The following is a 20577-nucleotide window of genomic DNA, read 5'->3' as shown; positions in this document are numbered from 1 at the left end:
TCACTCGCTAGCTCCAGGCACGCCGGTTCTTTCCTCTCCTCCCTCCGGAAGTGGTGGCGCGGGCTGGATCTCTTAATAATAAGATTGTTGTTGTTTTAATAAATTTATTATACGCTGTTCAGCTAGGGAAACAGAGAAGGCTGGAAATTCGTCGCATTCTATCGACTTATGTCCAGACACAAAATTTCAACCATTCAAATAACCGATGTTCTCCCAATTCTCTTTGCGGCTAATGATCTTTTTCGTTAGGCTGACTGCTGGCTGGTAACAGCAGCTGATCGTTAGAGATATCTGTCGAACGATGTAAGTGCTTATGTGGAACCATGTCATTTGTCATTCCTTTTATCGACAGTCCACGCGCTTTTAGCATCGAAGTTCGAACGGATAAGGTCACATTAAGGTGCATAATAAAACTGCATATATGCAGTAAAAGTCTTCGAAATCATGGTCGGCTTTGCGCATAGAGGTAGTTGTCCAGCTGATTGAGTTAATTTAACAAGAAAAAATGAAAGATACAACATCTTAAAAAATGAGTTTAAAAATGGGATTTAGGCGGAGTTGCAAAGGAAAAAGAACAGATACAAAGTAGAAGGCAACGGGAATTCGCTGTACTGGCTACTCAAGTAGATGTAAAATACAGGTACGATACACTGAACATAGAACAAAGTTAATCACAGTAACAAAATCTCGTTTAACGCTGTCGCTCCCTCCATTGTACCGAGTACGGAAGCGGCGCTACCCCGCTGAAACTCCAGCGACAGCCGTTGACGAAGGAACTCATGAGAGCGAGGTTCACCTGTATGAAGTTGCAGTCGCTTGCCGATTCCTTTCACCAATAGGATAGCTGGCTTTCCCCATGGGCCAAGTGTTTCGAAGGCTAGTGGTACGAAAACGTATCTGCCATTTAGATATGCATACAAGCGCACTTTTTTGTCTTCGGCTTGCGCGGCAGCGGAGGCTGCGGTGGCCGACGTGAATTTTCGGTGGGATAAAGCAACAGTGCATCTGGTGCAGTAGATGTACAATACAGCACCGGAAGAGATGTACAATACAGCACCGGAAGTGTCGTCCTCGCCCTCTTGAACTGCACCCCCGCAAGCGGCTGTCATGCCCCTGCAGATTAAGACTTTACTAAGTAGTACTTATTACGCACTCTTACGTAACTGAACGAGCAGGACCGAACCCGAGCCGCACGATCGGTGTAGCGTAGCAGAGCATAGTGTCTCCAGTACCATTGGAGAATGGTGTTGGAAAAACGTGGCACCACGCTCTTCGAAGCGACAGATATAGGATGACTCATAACTGCTATCGATGACGCGTGTCTGTGCTCTGATCCAATCCTGCTGGAGGGTTGGGATCTGAGTTATTCACCTAATTCGGTTCATTCTGTGCACTTAACGTCTCGTGCTCAGTACAGCAATTACAATTCCACTCTCGCATGAAATCCATTGGAAATTGTAGCTGTGCCGCGTCTATGTTAGTGATGCAACAAGGTAAAATCAAAGTTTTTTATTTCGGATCTCAACAAATAATATCATCGCCGACTGCTTAATCAAATTTTGAATTATAATTGTAAATGCGCATTTTCAGATTAGTTCTTATTTAAGTGTGAGGAACCTTCATGTGTACAGCGAAACTTATACACTGATCCACAAATTTGCATTCACTGTTGCACTACTTCATATAAATGTTTATTGAATGTTTATTTTACCATTACTGTGCTATAATATTTCACGAGTAAACAATTTATACAAGGCAACCATTATATTTATACATTAACGCACAGTATTTATAAAAGTTATGCTACGCAATCAAAATTTATCCCTGACGGTTCTTTTCCAAACCAATTAAACGGACATTGCAAATCGCGCCCGCACAAAATAAAAGTCAGAAATTCCAAAATGAGCTTGAAAACCCAAATCTAACTTACAACCTCCAGTCAAGTAAAACTTTTGACGATACTAATGTGTGCACTCGGGTTAAGACTTTGATCTGGACTAACAAGATTACTAAGGTTTATACTCGGTTATAAACTAAAAACAGCACTCTGGTTAAGACTCTGGTTAAAAATACGGTCAACAGACGAATCAACTGTTTTGTTCGGCTTTAGCTTAACCCTTTCGACAAACTGACTCTCGATCTTTTCTGCAAATCTTCTTCGGAACTATAACTCAAATAAACTTTCGCATTGAAAATGTCTTCATTTCTTTTTTATCTTCGTTTTTTTTTTCATTAAGAATACTGAAATCAACCTTTTCGTTGAAAATGCTTTTAGTAACATCTACGCAGGAAGCCGCATGATATACGTACATTTCGGAATAAGAACATAAGGGCATAAAACTCTTCCGCATATACCAATTTTAGCATAGCACAATTTGGCTTAAAAAACAATTTTAACAAAGCTTGAAAAGTTAAAAAACATACTGGATTAAAAAAAAACTAAAGCCAGCCAAAAAAGCTAATAATCTTATGAACACCACGAAAATATATTCAGAAAACACAAGAAAAGCTAACAAAAACAAGTAAAATATAAAAAAACTTAGGAAAACATTCTAATGAGATTATAGATTAGAGCGTAAACAAAAAAGACAGTAGCATGCCGAATGTCTGTGTAGCGATTCAGCAAAATGTTTTTGTACCAAATTTTTCTCATGCCAAAGCGTCCGCGAAAAATTGTTTTTTCATAAGCATTTTGCAAAAAATAATTATGTGTAGCGAAACAGTTACGATTCCTGAATTATTGAATGATATTTGGTGTACAAATAAAGATGTTCGTGTTAGCTTTAACGAGAGTGTTAACCCGAGTACTAATGCTAGTTTTGATCAACGTATAAACTTGAGTGGTGATACTAGTTCAAAGCATGGTCTTAACCCGAGTGCTCATAGTAGTGTTGGCAAAAGTTTCAGACCAACGGAATAATTGCGTATAATACCTATAATGCGTTCTAAAACAATTTTGCAACAATTTCCATTACATTTGAAACGCTCTGCTACTCGGCAGTGGAAGTATATAGTAGCGTAGCGCTAGCCTCTTTTATTTCCAACATCAGCTAAAAACAAAAATATACATTTTTTTCGAAATATTTAACCAGAAAAATGGTATGCTAAGATAACTTTTTATTTTCTGCTTTTTTTCTCTAATAATCTTTCTCAATTGAAATATAACTGTTTGGTCAACGCATATTTAGTGTTTCAAGACAACAGATTTAGCAAACGTGCAGGATGAAAATTGTTGTGAAAAATGACGGCGCAAAATTAAATGTGCAAACAATTCAAAACTCAGGCTTTAAATCCTCGTCATTAGTAATGTCGTATATTTTTTGCAATTACGTCATTTTGTCATTTTCAGTTTCTAGTATTCCTTTGGTTTGCCAAAAACAGATATTACAAAATAAAATGTATAATACCATTAAATTTTCTTTGAATTTTTTAAATTTGAAGTTCTGTTATAGTGCCTAACTTCTGTTATAGTGTATTTCTGGCTGAATAAACTTCACTGGTGAACATAATAATAAATTCAATTAGGTTTAAAACATTTTGTGGACGGAGGAATTTTGAGTTTTTGGGAGAAATAACCAGAGTTCGCAAACACTAAGCTTTCTGAGGTTTGAAAACCTGAGTATAAATATTAGTTTTATCAGAGTATTATCAGAATTACTGATCTTAGTTTTAAGCGTAGTCTTAACCCGAGTGTTCATCTTAGTTCTGTCAAAAGTTTCTGCTGACAAAAAAATATGTTTTTTAACAGTGTTTTATGCTTAAAATTTTAGCTATTTGCAAACGTGTCCTGGCAAGCCGAAGCATATTACAAATGGAATGAGGTGTGCTTTATCATCTTGATTTCACTACCGCTCTTGTAGGACTGGGGAGCATCATAATGAGCCTTTCCAGCAATATGTCCAACAATATTCCTTATGTAGTTTTCAGCAAAGAAATACAAAACTACGAAACCTTGTGGCTCAAGATCCACAAGCTACTGTTTCCATGTCGCTGAATTTTCATAAGGAACTTGTTTTTACGATATTGCTGCAGGTGCCAGTATTTCATATTATATTTTAGTTTTCCCTGGTAAATTGGAACCTTTCGGATATCAGTGGATGTAAACATAAATTTTATCAAAAAAAGAACATTGTGATAACTTGGATGACTTTTGTAAAACATTGATTACCTGATTGCGAAAACCGAATGCAACACACACCAAGAAACCACAAATTCCAATGGATGTCGAGACCTGTACAGCTGTAAACACTGCTACTGAGCGCGAGACGCAAAGTGCGTAAAATGAACCGAATTAAGTGAATAACTCAGATCCCAACCCTCCAGCAGGATTGGATCAGAGCACAGGCACGCGTCTATCGATGTTCGATATCGCCATGGTCTGTATACAGTCCCTGCAGCAGACCGAAATTTACCGAAAGCAAGCGTAACTGAGTTTCTGCTCGGTGGTCGGGGAGCGCTCTGATTTCACCCGATGCTTCAACATAGAGAGAGTATATCGGAAGAAGTTGGTACACACGCTCTGTATGCTGCAGCTCCTATCCGTCCCCGTCCCCCTATCAAAAACTCGGTTACGCTTGGTTTTACAGCATTGCAGTGACTGTATATGTACAGACCATGATATCGCTGCGCACTGCGCAGAACCAACATCGCTAAACTCAGTGAAAATAAAACTACTGTAATGTCCTACTTCACAGCATGCCGTACATTGGAATTCCTGACGACATTGAAAGTTAAACTCTTGAACTTAAACATAAGTTTAGTCATCTTATAAGTGGAAAATCAAAAATGGATGAGATTTCCGATTTATTTGGTTTCCTCCGACGGAACGGCGACGCTTGGGCCACAGTGTAGCCTGTGGAAATACGGTCATGGTCCCCTTGAAACTGGCTGAGAGCGATGCCAGTAAGGTGTGGTGTTTGGGATTTATCGAAGATATATCTGTAGCGGCCGACGAGATGTACATCAACTTCCACTGCACTACGCTGGGGCCACTATGGTTCCCGTCCCACACGGTGTTTTCCCACGCCGTCTGCCCGTATTATCCACCAGACAAGCTGGTTCTGGTGGCGCTGCGGACCAGCGTGGCCGATCCGCTGGTCTTTGAAGAAGCTCTCATATTGGCGGGGTATCCCGCGACCCCGCGACTGCACAGCGAAGGACGCGTGTATTACGTGCATACTACCGGTGACGGCCGCCGGCATCTGGTGCATGAGCTGCAGATTGCTAAACAGCGGCCGCAGCGGTCGCTAGCGGGCGCATGTGTGCGAGAGGGATGCTATGCAAAATACTGCCTTACCCTACCCGCTGTTATAACCGTTGAGGGTGGCGTTACACGGGGCGGTGGAGATGGCGTCTCATCGGGCTGCAGTATTGATGAAAACCGCGTAGCTTACGAACTGCAACGCTCACGCCACGATCTGCAGTGCAGAAATCACAAACAGACCATGGCCAGCGGCTATGGTAATCGCTTCTACTTTCATGTGCAGAATAACGCCGCGGTAAGGATTATATGCTGGGAACAGGGCGATGGTTTCTGGACCGCAGAGCTGCTGGCACACGCCGTTCAGCGATGCTTAAAGAGTGGAGCGTTACTACTGGCAGCAACATCAGCGCCAGTAACGAATCCAGTAATTCAACGACCACAGTGTAAGCAGACACAAACACAAACTTCAAAAGCGTAAACAGAGGTTTACTTATTTTACTTTGTTGATTTACAATCAGTTTTAGTTTTACCTGGTTTCGTGTTGTACACCGTACAAACTTTCTGACGAACCACTGACATTGTATTAGTGCAGCCTAGCGCAGCAGCAGTACAGTACCTACAGCATAGTACCTTCAGTCACTACAGTGTGCAGTTGAATAAGCACTTAGCACGACTAATAATATAGTATTATGAACTAATAATATAGTATTATTATATTATGATATAGTATTATTGTCATGTTTCTTTTGTGGATGTTACATGTTAGAGGTATTAAATCGATTTTCTCTGAAAAAAAAATATAATGAACGAGGTATACTTTATTACAAGTTGTACAAGTCAAATTCCATTTGTACTTGAACTTGAAAATCCGCTATTGAAAATTTAATATTATTATTAGTAATAATCATTAATACTCATATACGGGGCTTTACATAGTTATTCGTACGCATGTGGCGCGGTGCACTGGTACGATAGGCAGATAACTATGTAAGTACAATTTTGTCCTAAGTTGTGATAACGTCGTCAATTTCAAGGCAGCCTTGCGTAAATGCGAATTGGCGCCGGCTGTCGGCAGGTTTGTCTTGCAAATGAGAACTGTCCAAATCTCATATACTGTAGATAAGTAAAACGTGCGTCGGCTTCGCGGCTCGTTCGCGCTTCGCACGAAACTCACCTTATCTGTCAATTCAACTTCGATCTTAGCATAGTATTTCGTCAAACTTTCGTTAGGTTCAAAAAATTGGTCACGAGCGTACTAATTTGCTATTTCTATTCGAAACTCCCGCAGTTTCCGCAGTAAAAATGGTCTCTGATTTCGCGCTTCGCGCCGGAAGTGGACATTCACTTCAGTTTTTAACACTGCAGTTTTTAGCACTTAATTCGTATTATGCGTGTAGCAGGGTGTACTTTCTTTAAAAAAATAATACAAAATTTTTGTTGTTTTTGTCAAAATTTGTTGCAGTCACTTTCCTCCTTGGGCTATCCTCCAGGGGCACCCAGGGAAAGCGTGTAGTGATATAATTTATATATTTTAGCCTCTGATGTTTACCGGTGCGCTACCATTTTACCACCACACAATTACGCCGGAGTACACATTCAAACTGACTCATGTTTAATTTGTTCATTTGATTAGTGTTTATTTTTTAAAAAAACTGGAAGCCAGGTTATAATTTATTGGATTCAGTGTCATGGCGTACATATGTCACTTACACATCGACAAATGAATCGGTGTCGATTAACCACGTTAGACGAGCCACTAGTATTGATACTTCAGTATAAGTTCAATATATTGGCAATTTTGATATTAAGTACAAATATTGTTGCTGCAGCTACAGATAAATTAGGTGTGCTCCTGTATTACTGTAATAAAAAATCTTTGTCAAATTTTGTTTTTAACTCTTTTTCAAACGTAGAAATGCTGAAATATAGAGGTACTGGCCTCTCGCATGCGCGGGGCCAGCGTAGTGGGGCCAGCTCTGAAATCATTTTGAAATTTTTAGAAAATTAAAAATTTTTTTTAAAAATTCAGATTTCCAAAGCTTTTAAGTATTTCAGTAAATATTTCCGAACTGCGCTTTGCAAATATGATATTCCAAAATGTTTAGAAATATTTAAAAATTTTAAAATATGGGTGTGATGCCTTCGCGATTAATGAGGTCCCGTACTTATTATGAACGTCAGTACTTAAGAATTATCATTACATTATGGCTGCGTGCACGGGTAGACAGTGAGACACGGGCGTGGCTGTGTGCACGGGCGACCTTTCTGGGTACGAACGGGTACTGGCTGCGTGCACAGAATTGCATATTTACATTTAAATACTTTCGAATTTTACTTTCTGAATTATCGTTTTACAGCTTTTACTGCCTTTTTCATCGATTTTTCATGTTCAGTCGCCTTTGGGACGTACTGTAATCTGTGGTAAGCCACATTCTAGGTTGCCACACTCTAGGTAGCAAATAAAGAATTTTTTTCTTCTTGGTCAGGCTTTTGTCAACCTTGCCGGTATGTTGATGGCGTCAATTAAATGCGGCCTTCAGAATTCAGATAACCAGCTCGCATCATTTCCGGTTCGAATTTTGCCGTTCCGGGGCGAATCCGTTTATAAACCATCGCTCCCTTACCACATCCACCTCTTTTGTCCCTGGTCTAATTTTATTAGATGGTGATTTGGCGCTTCGTTTCCGCCGTCACATTCCAACTCAAAAATTGGGTTAAAAGTCTTAAAATCTTTGAAACACTTTAGCCGTGCACACAGCCAAAACCCGTTCCAGACTCCCCTGCACGATCGAACCCCGAAAAAACACCCGTGCACGCAGCCAACGCCCGTGTTTTCCCGTGCCCGCAGCATTGACTTTATCATTATCCTCTTTCGTGTTGCTAAGTACTTTGAATTCGTAACGCATATAGAGAAAGAACTTGCTGCTATTGTTGACCTTTCCAGAACTTTCAGACATTCTTCAATGTCACAGTACTAAATTTCCAAACCTTTTTCTGAATCTCAGACGATTCAAAATTTTTTTAAAACCACTTATGGCGTGCCTACAGTCTACAGATATCATGTTGTAAACTATTTTTTACATGTTGTAAACTCGTAAAAATGATAACCGCTTATACCGATGAATCTTGAATTAAGAGTTAATGGTCTTGGAATAAAAACGTATCGATTTATAAATTAACAGATAATTTATTATGAGTGCCTCGCGCTCGGCAGTCGGCACTACCCTCTTGGACGGATACGAAGTAATATTTGACCACTCTACGACCGATTTTTGTTGATTTGTTTCTCTCTTCCTGTGACCACTTGCTAGTTTCTCACTTTCATTATTAAGTAAAATAAATTTTTGGCGTTTATACCGTATAATTGTGTATGCGTGTTGTACCAGCTGCATTACGATTGTTTCTGATCGTAGGTTTCGACCAGGAACCGACAGCCGGGATGTCTTGCTTGCCTTTGGAAATTATCGCGCAAGTCGTTGAGCTGACCGATGTCATAACCCAAACCCGGCTGAAAAGGTCACTTGTTGAGGGTTTAAACTATTCGAAATTCTATTGCCTCACTATAATGTCGTCGTGTTTTGATCCAGCAATGATTACAACGCGGTAACTTGGACGCAGGCTGCTTCAGTGCCAAGTGCCGACACGACAAAAAGCATAGATCTTTCGTTTTAGCGCATGTTGCGCAAACAGGCGCTTCTAGTTCGCATCCAGTGCTGGCGATTTATGCTCACTGGACGCTTTCTTCTTGCATTCTGTTTGTTGATTTGACTTTTAAATCATTTACCCCGCCGACCAACTAGGTGATTTCCAGTTCTGTTTTCATTTTGTCCACATTGTAATTGAACGTTTTGTAAAGAAATAACTTGACGGTGGGTCGTTCTCGTTTGCAGGGTGAGCCCCGCGTGGAACGCCGTGCTGGCCGGCGCCACCCAGGAACGGCTGCTCGTTGACTTCAGCATGCGCGTGGACAGCGTAGACTGCAGCAGCGAGATGCTGCGTCTGGGCCAACTGCTGCACAACACCTTGACCACCCGTGTGCGCACCCTGGTCTTGACGCAATGGACGCCGGGCTTGCGTGTGCATGGCAAAGGATGGAGCAGTGTGAGGAACGACCTTGCAATTGTGTGCGGTCTGCTGCGCATCACCAGCACCGCTCCCCTCCGCCGCATCGTCCTGCACCGCTGCATCGTGGACTATGAACTGGGCGCATATGTGGGGCGCAAGTTGCGCAGTTTAGCGCTCCCCATGGAGGTATGCAGACATCTGCTCCTGGTCGACTACACCATGAATAACGCGCTGCAGCCCTTTTCCCACGTGCCGTTCTTTTGCTCGCCTCTGGATCGCAGCCAACGGCGTCAAGCACAGCCTGCGCTCTCCATCACCTTGCCCTTTTTACGCTTGGATACTGCACAGAGCTCGTTGTCCTATTACAATACACTGTTGGTGGCGGTAGTACAGCGGTTACCGGCGCCATCCCCTGACATTCTCCGCACGGTGACCGCTTTGTACACATACTGGTACGCGGTGGCGCCGGAAGTGCACGGCCGTTACTGGAACTTTCTCCGTCGATTGCTTCATCTGTAAGTCCGTCCCTAACGACCTATACAGTATCTTGGTAATTTCAGCTTGGCGTCTAGAACAATCAGGCAAAACGTGTACCAGGTTGTAAACGAAATAAGTAAACTAGTCGTCCCAATAATGGACAGCCACCTTCAGCAGTTCCTCGAGGTATAATAATCACAAAACGTCATACATATGCCGGGTAATCGAACAAAATGGCCCTCTGGTTTACTAAGGTAAGGTGTGCTGGGCGTGTCCAGTGTTTGATTGAGATAATGTTAGTTTTGTGCAGAAGAGCTACTCGAGGTCTACTTCTATAGCACACAAATCAATACTGTGAAAAAGTTTCCTTTTTTTGCATTATTTTCAAAAAATAAATAGGAGTCGGAGGTAATAGTAAAGTTTCTTATTTTCAAGTTAAGTTGTAGGTCTTCGACCACCTTAATTATCGAATTATAAGCCCTGGGCTACAAATGCTGGAACTCCCTGCGGAGGGGCTTCAGTTACGCGGAGAATCGCAAACCCGTTTCTGAAAGGGCAACCACTTATTGTTAGCTACAATTGCCAGTTGAACCGGCGTTCTTTGTTGCAGCCGGTCATGGACAAAAAAATGTAACCGAAATACTCGTACTTATCCAAAATTCTATCCAAACGCAACGGGGGACGCGATCCGTGTTATGGGTGCAATCCCCGAGCAGGATAGCATTGAAGAAGTGTTTTTGGTTTTTGCTATAAATCTCGTTTTTTTGGTACTCCCAAGTCAGTTTGCATTCATGTGATACCCATTAAAGGTCGGCTTGTTTGTAGTCAAAAAAAAATCAGATAACGGCTTCAAAGGATACAAAATAACGGCTTCAGAGTTTGCTTAGTGCATAGACATGGGTATCCAGCGCATCCCCATGCCAACAATTGTTTTCAGATTGAAAAAAGAAGCTTTCTTCAGATAAAACAATTAAAACAAATCAAAATTTGACGCACGGAAAAAAAGTGAGAAACTTTTGAACTTTGCGAGCTGGGACAATTTACTTTTCAAGTGTGTGCATTCGAATCCGTATACCCGGTGGGACTGGGCTCGTTGCTTTGCTTAAACAGCATTTTCAGTCAATGCCCGGATCATGAGAAATTAGAGGAAATTTTCTTGTTATAGCCTCTTAAGACTGCATTTTTGTTGTTGTTTTATATTATTTGTGTTACTTAATTAAGGATTAAGTCAAACAATAAAACTGAAATTTCCCAAAAATCGGCTCTGTCTCTCCCAGATGATTATCGACACGTCAGTAAACCAACGCCAACCGCCCCGTGGTAGCAGTTGCAATATTAATTTTAATTACTCCGATTCGAAAGCATCTGTTTTGGGTAAGTACGAGGGCCATTCAATATATTCGTAGCATTGCCGCGCCATCCCTTTCTGCATTATTTTTTCTTTTTATTTTTCTTAAAATACATTCCTTTAGACTTAATGCAACGCACACATCTATCTTTCCATTCCTCGTACATGCTAGGAAAGAAATTACTAGGTAATTTAGAGATGACACTGTCGATAACCTTTTCTAGTTCTTCATCATTTCTGAACTTTTACCACGCAACAATTTCTTCATTGTTGGAAATATTTTAAAAATCGCAAGGGGGCCAAATCAGGGAATACGGAGGGTGGGAGGATTTCCATTCCAGCAGCGGAGATAAAATTAGAAGTTACACGGGAAGTATGCGGTCTTGCGTTATCATGGTGCCATAAGACGTTCATCAAGCGCCTTCGAGGCCTCTTTTCTTCGATTTCATCAACGAAAGGTTGGAGGACATTTGAACAGTACCAATCAGAATTTAACGTAGTTCCGCGACGCAGAGCTTGTCTGAGGAAAACGCCTTTCTTGTTGGCAACAAAAGCGTACATTACCTTGCGTACGCTCCGAGAACGCTTCACGCAGGTCGGTGTCTGCTCACTTTCAGAAATCCACACTTTATTCTGTTGCTTCGTCAGTGGGTCGTAGTATGAGAACCAGGATTCATCCTCAGTATACACTTCATATTTGCTGTCCTCCGATAATTTCTGTAGGATCTTCCGCCAATTTCACGCGAGTCTTCATCTGGTCCTTAGTTAGCAAATGGGAACCCAACGCTGACATAGCTTGCGCACACGCAGATGTTCGCGGATAATCGTCCAAACCACACCTTCAGAAATCTTCACTGATTCAGCTATCTCTTTGACTGTAACATGAGGATCGGTCTTAATCATGGCATCCACTGCATCGATATTTTTTCGCAGTAGTCACAGATTTCGGCGTCCAATTCGACCATCGTCATCGAGGTCCAAATGTCCGGTGGTGAATCGACGAAACCACTTGGTAACCGTAGGGTATGACGGTGGTGCATCAGGAAAATGTTCACAATTCAGCATGAGCAACAACAGCAGTCTTATTTTCCAAAAATTTTTCATAGATAAGGGCGCGATAATCGCGCTTGCTTAAATTAGCCATCTTTGATGACTGTTCAAGTAAATAAGCACACCCAGCCATGTACAGATGCCTGCCAACCGCCAACCCTAGGCGGTATCAGCCCGGCCATTGCCCTATGATCTCGTTATGAATGATACAGTTTTTAAAAAAATAGATCATAATTCTGAAAATTATTTTCAACCATAGTGCTACGAATATATTGAATGGCCCTCGTACGTAAAAGCAATTACTTCATTAAATACCCCCAAAAAAGTACTTCAAAACGGTAGTACAGAATTGGTTAACAAATTGACCACTGGTCAGCAAAAAATAAAAAACTACTAAAACCCTTTTCCCTGCATTTTGACCACTACTGTATATATAAAACAGAAAACAAGCGATGCTGACAATGTTCCTTCGCAAACTTTCATCACTCTCTCATATGGCATTTCACGAAGCAGCCTTTCTGCAATTTAACAATGCAGTGAATGCACTTGCTGCCCTGATGAACACGCCGAGCCGTCCTTACACTGCGTGCATATTCGGACTTGTACGTTTCCTGGTGTGGCGGGAGCGGTGGGTATGGGGAAAGATGATCCAGGTGCAAAAGCGATTAGCGCCGAACCAAATATTAGTGGTCACTTGCACTTTTTCTAACACATTATCGGCCGGATGTAACCAACATAAGGCTGTCGCAAAGGTCAACATCACCAATCTGGTCATTACAGTTTGCAATCGCTTGAGACTGGTCAAAATTCAAAATTCGAAAGTTTCTTTAAAGCTGCGCGGCTCCATAGCTTTGCTTGCCCAAGCGGTATTCGGTATCGAAGGTAGAGAGCAGCAGAGTGCAGGGTTGTGGTGCCATTTCACAGTGCTACGTACACAGGCGTTATAATTATAATTATAACTAACGCATCAAGACTGCCATGCCGACCGCCCGGGGTGCCATTCTAGAACCCCATTTTCTGTCAGCTTTTAACAACCAGAACCACATGGCGCATGTTTTGCGTCCGAACCGACAGTAACTTATTCCGTTTACGTAATGAAAAGAATCTGTCGAAAGTGCACCCGCCCGTATATTCACAACCCTTCATGGGCAATAGCGTTTAGAGGCGACACGTTTTTTGACGGACTGTGGTCATCTATGGTTCAACCTACAGAACCCATGTTGACCGTTTCTAGATTCAGCTTACTCAGTTGTACTTTGTTGATTTATCTCCGGTTTAATTAATCATTCACTAATTAGTTAATTAGCAAGACCTACGGCAGCTAGGAAAGTCCAAAATTAGCGATTTTCGCGGACCTGTCGTTCGTAATTACCTTGAGACAAAAGTTTCAATTATGTTTTTACTGTTGCTTTAAAGTCCCATGTTGCTTACTACATTAAAGGATAACGATTAACTGTTGCCGATTCGCAGGGGAAAAAATCTCGAACACCTTGTCGCCTCCTGAACGCCAATGCCCGTCAACGGGTTAAGTTATATACATTATTACGTCTTAAAAACTTTGCAATTCAAGAAGTAATTCAGTATTCATAGGATAAGTTAAATTTTTTTAGAAAAATCAAGCACAATGCTTTTGAAAAAAATGATTGCATTTCCAAAAAGCTTTGGAAAATCTTCTTAAGATCTAACAGTACTTAAACACATATTACAAGCTAATAAAACTTCATATAATAATATTTCACTTCACATTTACCGAATACGTACCTAGCTTACAAGTTAGCAACAGATACAAGGTGCAAACCGTGCAATACGTACTTCTATTTGATAATAAAATAGTGAAAGCTGCAAAAACAGAAACATGTTCGTTCCGGTATTACTCTGCAGCAAGTTTTACTGACCTTGCAATGCAGCAATAAGTTTAGCACGTCTCACGCGTCAAATCAAACGTTTCCTGATCCAATAGCATCTCGTACTTATAATTTTAAATTACTTTTAGCACTAAAAGTTGTGGACGACCAAAGGTCATCTCTTCAAAAACTTTAAAATGTTTGCCCTGTAAATTTGTACAATTTCGATTTTTTTGTAATTTTATGTATTTTGTTGTCTTAACGTTATCTCGGTAATCTGGATCTTTATTTTAAAACTGGAACTTCATTTTAAATACCTTTTGAAACATTTTGAAACTGGCGCCGCATAGCAAGGCCAAAGTATATTTCGACACTTCCACGCCTGAATAAATATGAAACAAAATTTCAATAAGTTCCAGTTAATACGTCTTCACATCACGATTTGTAGTTTCGCAAACTTAATTCCATACCTTAAGAGCAACTGGTCGAACCATTCGTAAACTGCCGAACCATTCGCAAATTTTTATTTAATTTTCTGATCACATTCGTTTCGCAGTTCTGGTGTTTTTCAACATCTTTGACCAACAAAAATCGCGCCATGAGAATTATGAGGAAAACATTAACTGAGGGAAATAAAGAAGTAAAATCGATAAACACCATCGGCTTCGCCTCCGCGTCCCTTGTGGTTGACGGCCACTGTACATAATTGATTTCGAATGACTTACTTATCAGTATAACAACTATACTCGTATTAACTTTGGCGAGATTATCAGAATAACAACTATAATTATTTCGGCGAGACACGATCGGTACATTGCAAGTTGCAACAGCGTAAAAGCTATTTCACAGCAAATTATTTTATGATTCTCTCATAAAATGGTTTGCTTGACCGCATTCCCATTGGCTGTGCAGATAATTTTGTTCATCCTGTCAAATAATCCGAAATGTCTATAACTTATAAGCATAAGGCAATAATTTTGAACTCATAGTGTGACTGCAATCGACCCTATCAGTTTCTAGTTAACTTTCTACGCTATCACTACTTCTGTAGCGTAGTTCAATGAGGAAGTTCAATGAAGTAGGGTTGTTCAATGACATAATTACTTAGCAGGCTCTTTTCACTGGAGAATGTCGGGTGTCCGGTGGTGTATGTCCGGTCAGTATCGGTAGGAACAATTAGAATACGTGAATAATAGGATAATAATAAATAGGAAATATAAAAATAAATAATACGTTACATACAAATAATATTATAAACTGGGGAATATTTATAAATTGAGATTTGAGAATAAATAGAGTAAAATAATAAATTGAGAAAAATTTAAATTAAAATAGATAAATTTAAATTAAAATAAATTAATTTAAATCGATTAACAATGCAAACTCGAAACGATTCCAGAGATTCAAGACAATAAGCAGGTTGCGGTATCAACGAAGGGGTACGATTGACGATAGAATTAACGACGGGGTACAATTAACGAACGTTTAAACGGCAGTACCCGTCGTTATTAACGAAACGAAGGGGGTATCGTTTCGTTAATAACGACGTTGAAATTCAGTAATGAACGACTGGGCCCAAATGGACCATTGAGCACGAAGACTGCATAAGCGAGACAGTCTACCCAGTGAATTTCTGCCTGGGCATTCAATCCTGAGTTGCCCACTCGACTCGAAATTTCGAAAATTGTACCAGTCTTGACAGTTGAACTTCTGTCAGTGATTTTTTTGCCAGCTATTTAGAAAGCAAAATAATTTACTTTGTCATAAATGTGAAAATTATTGTAAAAACTAAAACACAGTTATACGAATACTTTGCTGATTCAGCAACCAAAATGTTCTAACTTCTGTAGCAACTTTGTAGTCTGTACTGTGCATCACTGCATACAGAGTACTCACCAGTTTTCAAGAAATTCACGCATTCCCGAATGAAAAGACTAATCTTTATAACGTCTGTGCGGAAACTTAAATCGCAGTTCTCTTCAACGTATTTACATCATATGAAAAATCTGCATTTTGTTATCTTTACGCTGATAAACGAAATGATGAATGGAGACTGGTTGATAGCAGTTCCTCCCGTTAATTTCAGGGGCAGTAAATTGTTTAGTGTATAACGCAACCTCTTATTCGAATCAACGGAACATTGAATTAACAACGTTAAAACCGTCGTTAATTTTGCCGTTAATCGTATGGCCGTGCAAAACGCAACCTACTTAATATTATTCAGCACCCCCCGTTACCTTAAACACAACTGGTCGCGCCCTAGGCCCCTAGCGCAACCGATGCCTTGTACGTATGAATCTAATACCGTCACAAATCAATTTAGTGGCCGCCCGGGGGCTGTCGAGCGTGTCAGATTCACCGGGCGGCGGACTGATTTTGGACCGTCCGCCGGCGTACGGAATTAAGTATAATTTTTAAAAATTCAAATGAAAACTTTAAACAACCTCAAAAGAGTGAAAAATGCAGAAAATTTAGGAAAGAATTTTCTAAAAAATTTAAGAAATCCGAAAAAAATCAGAATTTATTCCGCCCCTCTGGCGGCTCACCTTCAGTCAGCCGCCGTCGCCTTCTTGCTCACTCCCCGCAGGCAGTCAAAATTCCAAAACCAGGGGGTCGGAACGAACCGCCGCCCCCCCCCCCTTTTTATCGGCCCTGTTAGGGGCTGGCTATACGTCGTAAATGAGGAACGACTGTAAAGTATACACTATGTAGTTTTCAAGTTTTGTTTGCACTGCAGCACGGAACCTGTGGATCCTTCCCATCCTGACTCGTCGCCGTGGGCGGTCGAACCGTTTACACCAACGACGCTTCTGGGCTTCAACGCATTGACCCTTGTTACTCTCTCGTCATTGTGGTACATGGATGCGGACGCATGAGTCGCTGCGCAACGACTTCCGAAACCATCTGCTGTCCTCTGCCGGCTGTGTGTGCACAAAAGTGCAGGGTCGCACTTTAAAAAGCAGATGCTCGATTATGCGTGTTGCTTAAAAATGAACGCTTCTCTGTTAGAAGCAAATGCTTGCTTACTCAAACAGCTCGGCGAGCAGATCCCGGTAGGTACCGGCTGCGCCAGCAGGACGCTGGGGATTCCTATACACTGACTTGCCAAGCCCGATAATGCCCCTAACTCCGCCCGCTGTCGACCCGCCGCGATGAGAGCAACTAAAGACCTGTACCGGCAGCTGGGCAGTCTGCGAATCTTGTTCGAATTGTTTGGGTGTGGTTGCTTTCATACTTGAATTGTTGCTGTATCATGAGATGACTAGTGACTGCCTCATGGTTTGTTTCCTCGGAAATAGTCTAAATTAGTTTATGGATGTGTCCCGGCGGTCTGCTGCTCTGATTTAAGTAAGACTATCGCCGGGCGTTTATGAAAAACCCAGCTGTAATGTAGTACCATTTAGTGTCCCGGGGTACCGTTTGGCGATTTTTCTGAAGCCCTCTGGAAAATAATTTTTATTTTGTAAAAGGTGGGGTGCCAGTGAAAATGCGTTTTTACGCAGGCGGGGACTGCATTCGGGGGTCTAGCTGATAAAATACGATAATCGTATCCGTATGTTATGCCGGTCTTAGATGCGCGGAAGCGCTTACATACAGTCTCGGCATCATACCGAAATGTAGGTACTCGTATCTACAGACTACAGTGACCCCTCTTTACTTCGGGAATTTGTATAGATCGAATTTGGCACTGGGATACGTAATTTTTATTTTTCAGTCATTTCTCAAAAAAATTTTTGGTAGGACAGGTTTCTGACTGCCGGCCCGCCTGACACCCGGCAGGCCGATAAATCGATTTTGCACTTCGTCGTCATTTTCCTCGTTTCCAGTACCATGGCTTCGAAGTGGATGGGCTATATTATTGGCTGCTCTTCGAAAGGTAGCGCTTTCGTCATTGCAAATCCCGCTCAGAGTGGGGTTGCCTAATGTGATTCCAAGTATTGGTGATTCCGGCCTTCGTAGTTGTTTAACCTGTATGAGCAGTTATTGGTGCGTGGAAAAGATGGTCGGCATCCGTATGTGATTGGGCGGATGTACTTGTGCCAGACCGCGGAAATGCCGATTAGCTAACAACGATATGCTATCTACAGATATGATCCGCCACGGCGCGCAGTGCATTTTCTCCAGCCGGGATAGTGATATTACTGACGAAGATATTGATGCATTGTTGGCCAAAGGAGAAGCCAAGGTGAGTTCCCACAATTGATCAATTTAAAAATATGATGAGGAGCAATGGAACTCGGCCACCTTGTTTTACCGCAACGCATTGTCTAACCCAGTAGCTGTGTGATTCTAGACGGAAGCGTTAAATAAGAAGCTGGAGACTGTGGGAGAAGACACCTTGAAAACTTTCCCTCTGGACTATGACGCCGGGCCGTCTGTGTATCAGTTTGAAGGACAAAATTACCGTGGCAAACGGCAGGATCTCATCTTACCAGCCACATGGATCGAACCGCCAAAACGAGAACAAAAGTTAATTATGCTGTTGACCAGTATTAACGGGTATGTCAGTACATAGTATGATTGTGTACAATACATGTTTACTTAATTTAACCCTGCATTTTGCATAATTCGTGTTAAGGTAGTTTTTTTTAGTATACACTTTTATTGCAGGATGCCCTTCGCCGCGAAGAGCCTAAAAACCCAAGATTCACGCCTTCTCCCTCCAAAACGTTTGTTGGATTTATTAGAACGGGAAAGATTAGCCTACCAACGAGCTATAAACTACCGTACTCCTCTCGATCCAGATCCAGATGAAGATGTGGCGGAAGTCAAACGAGTGGAACAACAGGACAAAATAGGCACAGCCGAAGCCGTGACAGAGCAAGGAATGGAGGAGAAGGATCGGCTGCTGGACAAGAGTTTTGACTGGAGCAAAAAGCATTTTAAGAATTTCCTTTTTGGCTAATGAAACATACGGCGGGAACGACGTTGAGAAAATCGGTCGCTCGGTTGCCGATAAATCACCGGAAGAAGTCAAAGCCTATCGCAAAATCTTTTGAGAGCGGTGCAAAGAGCTACCGGATTACGACAAATACATTGCGGCAATTGAAAAGGGCGAGCAGCGTATTCAGAGGAAAGTGGACATAAAAAAGCGCCCTTGACGCAAAGATCGCTACGTAAAAGATTCCTTTGTTAAAGTTAAAGATCAACTACGGTGTACGGAAACGTGGTCAGTGGAGCGAAGATCAGTTACACCAACTGGGCATTGACCGGGAGAATTTGTACGAAGAGTTGTTGGATTTGGCATGCCGCAGTCCGTAGTTTCGGTTTGATTGGTGGCTGCGGTCCCGCACGCCAGCGGAAGTTCGGAACTACAGCGTAGGTGTCAGACGCTGACGGGACTGATTGAAAAAGAGATGCTGGGCGAGAAGGAGACGCAGCGGCTCGTGGACGGAAATTAATGCCGAATCTGCAGTCAGCCACACCGAAATCCGTCCATAACGGGAGCGAAGGAAGCAAGAAGAGGAAGATCTAAAATGAGGGAAATGCCAAGAAAGATGTTAAGAAGGTGGCCGAGAGCAGAAGTGAGGGGAAATCGCATAGTGAAAAAGCTAAAACGCACCATCATAAACGATTGGCACCACTGACGATGAGAGCGATTTACATGAGCGCATGATCACGTTTCGTTGATAAACGTCTTATGTTGTGACAATACGGCTTTGAAGTTTTGAGTTTTTTGTTTGCAGTTGTTTATTGAATTGAACCTTAACTGACCTGTGTTTGGTAACAATCGTACGGGTAGATTTACATCTGATTATCTGGTCCATTTTCGGCTTGTTTAATTTTAGTTTTCAGAAAAAAAATGGGTACATATCTCACGACTCATATTACCGCGATTTTTGGAGTAGTCTATTGCAGTTAATTTATCTTATGTGACGTGTGGGAGTAGGATCACACGCCGGAATGTACGTACGGATGCTGACTGTCCGCCTTCCACCTGCAACATAACAGATAATCTAGTCAATCTATGCTGTGATTTGCTGTTCTCTTTACTAGCGGTGTATATGATGTGATAACGCGAAGTCTATATAAGTCTTGGTTGTCACTAATATCAGCAGCAGTCACTAGGTAGTCGCTGACTTGACTTCTGAGACTGTTTTCTAATTACGATTTCCTTGCGTTGTGAACTGTGGTGTGAATTGGATTAAAGAGGCAGCAATACTTGTTCCTTCTGATGTACGTAATCGCTCCCGGATTATTGCATAGAATACAGGTTTGCTCGTGACACAATTGTCCTAGCTCTTGCCGATCCTCACAGGACTTACGACCGGAAGTTGTAGTTGGAGTGTTCCTGCTTAGGGATTCCTGATTCGTGTTCCTGACTCGCTCGTTGTTTCCACCGTAAGGATCTGTTACAGTTTGAGATGAGAGTTGCCTACCGATTGAGCATTACAGGCGTGGAAGAGTAAAGATTGTTCATGGAGCTCTAACCAGCGTGAACGCTTATACACGACATATGCACGAATGCAGCTAAGGCCGTGTTGAGCCTGTAGCATTTAATTTTCACACAACATTTACTGATCAAAACAGTGTGAAATCTTCTGATCAATAAATCGAACAAACTGCCAACGGTTCTGAAGTATAGTACA

The 20577-nt window shown here is 41.7% G+C and overlaps 2 protein-coding genes across 7 annotated transcripts; both read left to right on the top strand.

Annotated features, from left to right (window-relative positions):
* Window positions 1-4643: 4643 nt before the first annotated feature.
* On the top strand, window positions 4644-20553 carry LOC129591631 (uncharacterized). Of its 6 annotated transcripts, none has more exons than XM_055487365.1 (7): window positions 4644-5646; window positions 8617-8719; window positions 9094-9783; window positions 16725-17864; window positions 18076-18173; window positions 18282-18487; window positions 18599-20553. In XM_055487365.1, the coding sequence occupies exons 1-4, from the start codon at window positions 4869-4871 to the stop codon at window positions 16861-16863; spliced, it is 1710 nt and encodes a 569-aa protein (XP_055343340.1). In that variant the 5' UTR covers window positions 4644-4868; the 3' UTR covers window positions 16864-17864; window positions 18076-18173; window positions 18282-18487; window positions 18599-20553. The 6 variants fall into 6 exon arrangements, with proteins under 6 accessions (XP_055343340.1, XP_055343339.1, XP_055343338.1 ...); XM_055487364.1 differs by having other exon boundaries at window positions 17948-18173; XM_055487363.1 differs by having other exon boundaries at window positions 16725-18173.
* Window positions 18078-18893, top strand: LOC129591554 (SWI/SNF-related matrix-associated actin-dependent regulator of chromatin subfamily A member 5-like). The gene is made up of 3 exons (XM_055487236.1): window positions 18078-18173; window positions 18282-18487; window positions 18599-18893. Exons 1-3 carry the CDS (start codon window positions 18078-18080, stop codon window positions 18891-18893), a joined length of 597 nt encoding a protein of 198 aa, XP_055343211.1.
* Window positions 20554-20577: the final 24 nt, after the last annotated feature.

This window comes from Paramacrobiotus metropolitanus, unplaced genomic scaffold (genome assembly GCF_019649055.1).
Source record: "Paramacrobiotus metropolitanus isolate TYO unplaced genomic scaffold, Prichtersi_v1.0 Parri_scaffold0000047, whole genome shotgun sequence".
Taxonomy (NCBI): Eukaryota; Metazoa; Tardigrada; class Eutardigrada; order Parachela; family Macrobiotidae; genus Paramacrobiotus; species Paramacrobiotus metropolitanus.
Note: the sequence above shows the minus strand (reverse complement) of the source record. Positions and strands in the feature narration are given on the sequence as shown.

Bases quoted from the DNA above. Each gene is read 5' to 3' on its own strand.
- LOC129591631 (XM_055487362.1), top strand. From the start codon at position 4,869: ATGGTCCCCTTGAAACTGGCTGAGAGCGATGCCAGTAAGGTGTGGTGT. The intron at 5,647-8,616 runs GTAAGCAGACAC...TTCTGATCGTAG, and splicing joins AGTAATTCAACGACCACAGT to GTTTCGACCAGGAACCGACA. The intron at 9,784-10,355 runs GTAAGTCCGTCC...TCTTTGTTGCAG, and splicing joins CTCCGTCGATTGCTTCATCT to CCGGTCATGGACAAAAAAAT.
- LOC129591554 (XM_055487236.1), top strand. From the start codon at position 18,078: ATGATCCGCCACGGCGCGCAGTGCATTTTCTCCAGCCGGGATAGTGAT. The intron at 18,174-18,281 runs GTGAGTTCCCAC...GTGTGATTCTAG, and splicing joins TGGCCAAAGGAGAAGCCAAG to ACGGAAGCGTTAAATAAGAA. The intron at 18,488-18,598 runs GTATGTCAGTAC...CTTTTATTGCAG, and splicing joins CTGTTGACCAGTATTAACGG to GATGCCCTTCGCCGCGAAGA.